Source organism: Halictus rubicundus, chromosome 11 (assembly GCF_050948215.1).
Source record: "Halictus rubicundus isolate RS-2024b chromosome 11, iyHalRubi1_principal, whole genome shotgun sequence".
Lineage (NCBI taxonomy): Eukaryota > Metazoa > Arthropoda > Insecta > Hymenoptera > Halictidae > Halictus > Halictus rubicundus.
Window position 1 is genome coordinate 11414122 of NC_135159.1, and position 8123 is coordinate 11422244.

Below are 8123 nucleotides of genomic sequence, written 5' to 3' on the forward strand. Positions count from 1 at the left end.
TTTTTTTTTATAGGATGTCAAAACAGAATCATAGTGCAAATGTATGCGATAATTTAAGTTGTTTAAGAGGCGGGTAGTTCTATTAAAGTAGTATTAATACATTAATTTTGTTTCATTAGAGATTATCGTTTTTATTCGATGCATTTGAAACTCGTTTAAACGAGACATAGAAATGATATTATAATATTGTGCTCTTAAATACGCACGTCTTTGTACTTCGGATATATTTTTCAGACAATCAGGCACTTGTATCGAACATAGAAAAAGTAAATTTGCTCGAGTTAGTGTAAAATCATCCTTCCAATGTTGTGGTCAAGACCAAGCCGTCGTTTATAGCTGCGTGTATGAACAACATACTGACAATCACAATCGCAAAATAGACGCACAGTAGAGCAGCTATACCGAGACTTCGTTGTCAATCTCTGTTCTGTCTTCGCTTCCGATGGCCGTACCTGTGGAGACACTCCAAAAATTTAGCTTTTACTATTGTTACATTTTTATCAACACTGTGTAAATTTTATTTTTCTACCGGTAAAATTAATACAATTAATATAAATCAAACACTGCGTTCAATGGCACGTTTACCTCCTTTTTTCAGTTTCAAATTCGCTTCCCTCGCTGACAGTCTTCTCTGCCATTTCTTCAGTCGTGGACTGGTCCTCGCTGTTCTCCTTGCACTTCCTGCTCTTGCTAGAACTCTTACTGGAATCATCGTTCTTGCTCTTTGACCTGACACCTTCAGAATACTTTCTGTCGCTCTTCTCGGACGACTTCTTCTCAGTTCTCCTCTTGCGTCTCTCATCATCAGAGGAAACTTCATGCTTGGACTCATCTCTGTGCGCAGATCTTCTTTTGTGTTCGTTCCTTTGGGACTTGTTGCGCTTCGCAGAGTTGCGAGAACTTGATGTGGAGTAGCCAGTGTCTTGCCTGGCCTTCCTGTTCAGTTTTAAGAAAGAGGAATGTATAGAAAGTCCTATTCTAATCCTTTATGTATTGTGTTCAATTGACAAAATGGAGAGTACCTTTTAGAATGGCCTATGCTCCTAGGAGAGGACTCGAATTTGTCTGTCTCTTCAGTGGTCTCTTCGCTCTCCGAGTAATTAGCCTCCACATCCCTCCTTCTCTTCCTCTTTCTGTCTTCGCAGACCCTTTTGCCCCTAACATCCCTGTATACGTCTCCTCTCGATATGATGCTGATATTACTCACGACAGGCTTCTTCTTCTGCTTGTTTTTGTTCTCTGTCTGCACCACGTAGAGCCTGTAGAGCTGCAGAAGTATCACCAGAGTGTTCTTGCAAGTGAAGAAGATGTTCATGTAGCTGACGATACGGTAGTGGATGATGAGGATAAGCCTGAACGCCAGGAAAGGACCATCCTGAAATTACAACAACAATAACAAAACATTTCTGAATGGTAAGAATGAAAGATCGTCAACGCAGACTACCTGAAGAAGCATGTTCAAAGCGATTCCCCATACGTCGATGCTGCAACAGCTGGTCTCACTGTGCACCCTCTTCTTCACAGCGTTCCCTGAAGACAGCCTGGACTTCCTGGACTTGGTGGCAGTCAGGACAACAGTGAACTGCATCAAGGACCACGCCCATATTCCCAACGTCAGGTATACTAACACAGGCTCGCGTGCTATCCTGTCCTCCTTGAAAGAGTCGAAGAACTCTATGATGTCTGCAGCTGTTCCTATGTAAACTAACAATAATTGACTGAGTTGGTCGCGTGTCAGGTCACCCTTCGGCAGCATCCATCTTCCGATGATCAGGACCAGCATCAGGAATTGCTCTATCAGAGTGACCCACGTTTCTGTGGAGATTTGGATGTCTGGCAGATTTATGTTCACCTGAATAATTAGTTAAAGCTAGTTTTTGACATTTTTGTGTGGATTCTGTTTGTAGGATTGGGAGATCCACTCACACCCAATGCCTTCTCCAGGTGCTTCAGATCCTCCGCAGCCAGGTTGCTCAGGTCCAGGTTCTCTGATATGTTCACGTTGGATTCGAAGGCTTTCAGTCTTCTGTCGACCTTGTCCAACTCCAACAGCCATATTGCTGGCACCACGCTGCTGAGATACAGGAACACGGACGGACAGAACCTACGCAATGGAAGAAATATGAAGGAAATTAGAATTATTATACACCTGCATATTATTGGACTGCGGATCTTTGTGTAAAAGAAAAAATGTCTGCGCCAATTGCACGGCACAGGAGCCGCTTAGGAATTTTTTTCTTTAACAAAAACAAAAGATTCAAAATTTTATATTTGTTCTTCCAGATTCAATTAGTTTTCAACTCGAGGTCTTTCTAAAGTGATAAATGTTGTATATCGTTCATTATTTTGAAGTTATATTAATTTTTTGAAAATGTTTGCAAGCCTCGCGGCCGCCAGTCAATTGGCAAGATTAATATCGAGTGGCATTAATTTTCTTCCAAGAGGCTCGTGCAGGATTTCTGCTGAATCCTCGGCCAAATCGATCACACGATTTGAATGGAAAAGGATATTAGAGAAAGAGGTCACTGTTACACGTAGCCTTCTTTCTATGTCTGAGAGTGATAGTGGATTATGTCTCGTCCCACTCTCGTCACTAATGCTCCAATTTCCGACTGTCAAACCGAAATGGTCCCACAACAACACACCCTTCCTTGCTCGGGAAAGTAGGCTTGTTTTACTCTGTCGACCCTCCCACATGTCTGTCGATCCCGTCGTTTATTTTGTTAAATTCTTATATTTATACTCGTAGACGATACTTCCAAAAAATATTACAAAAATTTGCAATTTCATAACTTCAATTGATTCAACTTGCATAGCATTAATAGACTGCGGATTTTCATGCAAAGTAAAAATTATTCGCGTCATTTGCGAGATACGAGAACCAAATGGGAATTTATTTCTTTTATTAATAATTTTAGTATATCGATATATCGAAATTCCCCTAATCTTTACATTGCTTAAAATACCAGCCACCCATTTTCCTCATAAACGCACAGAATCCGCAGTCTAGTAATTAAAATTTAACAAGGAATTAAAAATGATTGCCGACGTATCTACCTTATAAAAAATTGGAATAATTTTTGGGAATGTCTTTCTGATATTTTAAGTAATGTTTAGCCCTTTTTAATTATTTTGGCTTATTTAGATAGACGTAAAAGAAATTTGTTATTTACCACTTCCATTCTTGGTTCTCTTTTATAGTGAGTGTGAAAATGCCTTCGAGGAACAGCAGCAGGATCGGACAGCTGAGATACCAGAAAAGAGGATTCTTTTTGAAAGTAGTCACTTGCCAAATGGCTATAAAACCGTGAGAAGCGAAAACCAGTCGCGTGATGATCGCCTTGACGGTCGCTAAGAATTTTGCCATCGTTGAACTATACTGTTTTATAATAAAAAAAATCTCTGTGCTTCTTAATATATACTTTGACGATCCACAACACTCGTTTATTTATTAAGAAACATCTTCTTCCGATAATAATTGTAACGATAGAAAAATAATAGTTTTTAGTAGAACTTATTGGGAAACTACATTTTTTTGGGAAATGTATTGGCGACACAGCAATTTCAACGCGGTTCACTATGTCGCAACTGAAACAAAACTATCCTGGATCGCTTAGGGTTCGGATTTCAAATAGCGCCGCGCACGCGTGATCCGATAAAGAAATATCTATTTATTTTGTCGCTCGGTATGTATCATTTATTTTACGTTCGTATTAAAATAAGAACTTTGAGGAATTATTGTCTCGTCTACCTTACTTTATTTAATATGTTCTACTACTATGTAATTTATTTTAAATAATAGAATGAATTACAAAGCAATAGTACAATGATAACATAGTTATAATAGTAATTTAATTTTACAATACTGATTTATTACCATGAAATACAATTTTATTTCGTGAACATATAATATCAAATTGCATAGCTTCAGGGGCATACTAAGGGGTTTAGGTAATCTGTAGCCAGCCAAATGCTGTAGCACACAACAGGCTCATAATTTATAATCATAATTGATAAATTAGAATAAAATAATAATTTAAAGATTATATCGTCGTAGCTCGCATGATATAATCTTAAAATAAGTAGTAATTTATTTAAAGAAAGCAAATGACCTCCCTAGGTACCAAATAAAATTCATTGTAGTGTTTCTTTTTACTAAACAATTCTTTGTTAAAAATTCACCAGATAAAATAGTGGAAATGATATTCATTATTTTATATTGTTATTTCTTATTTTTATTTCGAATAAAATTTAGCCAAATTTCATACCACATGATCAGGTAGTTCGAAGTACCACATTTTGTCACTAGATGGTGCCCAATTATCTTTCCAATAATGTATGTGAAAATAGTGGTGAGTATATATAGTGTGATCAAATTTCTCGAAACCGGAACACTATCAGCTGAAAGAAACGTGATGCGCATACAGTATCGATTTAATTGACCAATTTTGCCGGTTTAATGGTATTCTAACGAATTTCGAAGTCTGTTTTCCATTTAAAACGCATCTGGTCTGTCACAGGCTCAATCATGCTTAAGAAAAGACTTCAAGCTCTAGGTTACGTGGAATGGGACAAAGTTGACGTGAACGGTGCGTTTTATCACTATGTAGATAGAGGATTTTTATGCAAAATAAAAATTTTCTACTTGAATTGCAACACACTGGAATCGAATGTAAATTCATTTTCTTCCTTAATATGTTTAATAGGTTGAAAATAATATAACAGTATTTTTAAATTCTTCTAATATTTTAACCGTTTTAAATTACGCCTACTCAATTTTGTTATAAATGCATAAAATCCGCTGTCTATCACAATATTATCACAATGTCACATCATGTTAACAAGTTAAGAGATGTCACATATCGTGGCACTTTGCATTTTATTTACTACAAGATAATAATTCAGGAAATGCTGCATTTGAAAATAATGATAATATATAATATATTGCAGATACACAACACTTCCGCAAAGTAATTGTCTGGCTTGAAGACCAGAAGATACGTCACTACGATATACAAGATCGTAAATACTTGCGAGATTTGAAAAGTGAAACATGGCCCAAGATTTTTGCGAAATACTGTGAAGATGTTAAATGTCCAATTACAGGCAACACCTTGGACCAACTCGAGTGGCTGATTGGACATGCGATTTGGTTAGAAATGGAAAACAATAGTAAGAACCTAACTAGAATGAAGAAACAAATTTGCATTTAGCATGCTCTCAGATTAAAATGAATTTTAAAAACTGTACTGTATAATTTAGGTGAGGCTTATTCAGAAAATGTGAAAGAGATGAAAATGAAAATGAAGAAAGAAGCACTGGTGCCTAAATTCAAATCCAAAAATCCACTCGACAATTTAGACTGTGAGTATACACATTACAATAGTACATTGATAATGTAGTATCGTTTTGCAGATTGATCTGTAATGTTTTGTGATTATTAGTTGAAAGTGTTGAGTTCAAGAAAGGAGTATATTCTCTGGCAAAGATCCTCCGAATTCCGGAACACCCGAATCACCTAATCACATTGAAAGCCTGCAGTAAGATGGTTCAGAGGAGATTAAACCCTGAGTGCCTGCAAAATCCAAATTCTAAAATACTGAAGGGAAAACCGTTCCCTGTGATGGATATTGCTCCCGGGTTCAGCCTGAATAAACCCGCTGTCGAGAACGCAGCCAAAATCTTGGCTCTTCTCTACATTCAAGACATCAGAAATCTTCAAACGACGATCAATGAAGTAATCGTTCGTGTACAAAACATCACTGCTGATCCCAAGACGGACACCAAGCTGGGAAAGGTTGGAAAATAAATAGTTGTAGATGCTGGTAATCAGTTGAACGCACGGAATATTTTGTTTGTATTTACATGAGGAACATGTATTTACGTGAGGAACACGTGCAAAATGTTTGAGTTCATAGAATACTCGAATCTCTTGATAAGACATTTGCTTTAAATTAGTAGGAAGCAATAGTGACCATTAATTTATAATTTTGTATAAAGATTTACGAAGGATTAAAATGAATTTACTTTGTCATGATCTAACATTTATATGTTCATTCGTACCTATTTATTATGTAATTACTAGCGATCGTAAGCGAGGAATTTACGCGAGAACCGGATAGAAATTCAACAATACTTTTGCTCGAGTATTGTTTTGTATTGCAGAACAGTTAGAAAGAATTCATACTTTTTCCTATCTAACAGTGGTAAGACAAAATAGCTGTTTGTAATTTGCCAAGTATACGTATTTGTATTATTATTAAAATAAAACTTCGATTTAAAGTTTGTTGTAATTATTTCTTGAAGATTGTAAGTTCCCGGGAAAAGAATGTATTCCCGCAGGAAGTTTTCACAAAGAAGCCATTTAACAACCCTTGGTTGTCCTTGGCCCTTGCGAAAATGATTAGGATCTGATCCTGGCTAAAAACGAGACTAGGGGTCAGCACAATACCGGGAACACACGAAATCCCGGGAGTGAGGTGGGAGCACTCTCGTTTCCTCTCTGGTTAATTCTAATTAACTCTATTAATTGATATTTTGTGTACTTAAAACATTTAGTAGTCCGAGTTGAAATTAATTGACAGAATCATCCAGCGGCTGATCAGGATGAATTTAGCAGTCAACGTTTGTAGGTTAGGTTGTGTCAGGGTCAATAATATTTACAAGTTTGGTGGTTGTTTGAGCCGTGATGCCTCGACGATGGAAAAGTATAAAATTGAATGGAAGCGACCACCGAAGGTGCCCATAATGGAACCTATTCAATCCGGGGATTTAGGTTTGGATATTACTGTGAAACCAAGTGAGATTCAATTGTACTATGACCGCTCGAAGGAATTGGATGAGTAATTATCTTATGAATACGGGTTGTTTATTGTTTAATCATTAATTAATCACTTTACACATCAGTCGAACACACAGTAATTCTGTATGTATTAACAATCCATTCGTCTGACACAGTGCAAGCAGTATAGTGAAGAAAATGTTCTCCGTGGAATTCCAACATGGAAGCGCAGCTCGAAATTTAAAGAGGGAAAAGACCATGGCATTAGTCAAGAGGCATGCCTCCGATCGGGGGTCTGTCGAATCATCTAGTAAGTATGATCATGTTCCGTTGCTTTTTAATTTTTCACTCTAAATTATTAAAATATAAGCATAGCCGCTCGAGCGCGATAGAGTTGAAGTTTCCTTTCATGCTGATGCTTCACTGCCTCATCTCATTGGACAGATTATAGTCAGTATCTTGCATCTTCGTTTCGAGAGGACATAGAAATAAAAGAGTGGATTATTTGGAAGATTCTATGAAATTGTGAACTATTACAGTTGCAGCGATGACGAGCGAGATACACCACATGCAGGAGTATTTTAAAGATCAACCAAGAAACAGAAAAGCAAAGGTATTCCTGAAAGAATTAATTGAGAAGAGACACAAGCAACTAAAACTACTGCGTAAATGGGACTACAGACGATTCGAATGGATTCTGGAGCGTTTGAATCTTGTTTACAAACCTATGCCAGTGTACAGTATTTCTTCCTCATCTTGGACTATTGCTTTCTAGTTAGAAATAAATAATTGACTAATCGCTTTAATCTTAACAACTACAGGAAGTTGGGTATGGTGACAAGGAAAGATTCAATTAGAAAATTAACACAAGATTATTGTGACAAAATCGTTCAAGATAAAATTGATGCATACAAGGCTGAAATGAGAGTTCAACAGAAGATCTTCTTTCGTGAAAAAGCTGAGAAACTGGCATTTATTCGAAATGAAGAATTGGAGTGCGGAGTAACACCAACGGTCACGGAACAGGACATTGAAGCTGCGCGAAGAGAAGCAGAAAAGTTGTGAATAAGTGTAAATAAATAATAAATTAAATAAATCTAAGTTACAATGCAATTTCATATCCTTGTCCTTGTCGGATACCTCCTCGCTCATCATAATTTCCCAATATGTATCAGGGTATTCGAAGTCCCGCAGAAAAAGAGGTGGCACAAAGCTTTCTCTGAAAATTAGTTCACAAACCCGTCACCGTCGCGCTGCTTGTAGCGGGTTCTGTGTAATATTTTAAATATTCTTTGGATATAGCAACCCAAAATTAAATTACCGTAATCATTATTATATACAT

General features: G+C 37.0%; 3 protein-coding genes across 3 annotated transcripts; 2 read left to right on the forward strand and 1 right to left on the reverse strand.

Moving 5' to 3' along the window:
• Positions 1–24: 24 nt before the first annotated feature.
• Positions 25–3367, reverse strand: LOC143359173 (transmembrane protein 26). Its single transcript, XM_076796921.1, has 6 exons — positions 3174–3367; positions 1927–2104; positions 1445–1852; positions 1023–1375; positions 586–936; positions 25–452 (listed from the first exon to the last, which is right to left on the reverse strand). Exons 1-6 carry the CDS (start codon positions 3365–3367, stop codon positions 416–418), a joined length of 1521 nt encoding a protein of 506 aa, XP_076653036.1. The 3' UTR covers positions 25–415.
• Positions 3368–4344: 977 nt separating this feature from the next.
• Positions 4345–6044, forward strand: LOC143358901 (RNA transcription, translation and transport factor protein-like). Its single transcript, XM_076796423.1, has 4 exons — positions 4345–4589; positions 4951–5172; positions 5263–5364; positions 5445–6044. Exons 1-4 carry the CDS (start codon positions 4529–4531, stop codon positions 5807–5809), a joined length of 750 nt encoding a protein of 249 aa, XP_076652538.1. The 5' UTR covers positions 4345–4528; the 3' UTR covers positions 5810–6044.
• Positions 6045–6434: 390 nt separating this feature from the next.
• Bonsai (28S ribosomal protein S15, mitochondrial) lies at positions 6435–7893 on the forward strand. The gene is made up of 4 exons (XM_076796422.1): positions 6435–6842; positions 6958–7091; positions 7321–7516; positions 7603–7893. The coding sequence occupies exons 1-4, from the start codon at positions 6607–6609 to the stop codon at positions 7844–7846; spliced, it is 810 nt and encodes a 269-aa protein (XP_076652537.1). The 5' UTR covers positions 6435–6606; the 3' UTR covers positions 7847–7893.
• The last annotated feature ends 230 nt before the right edge of the window (positions 7894–8123 follow it).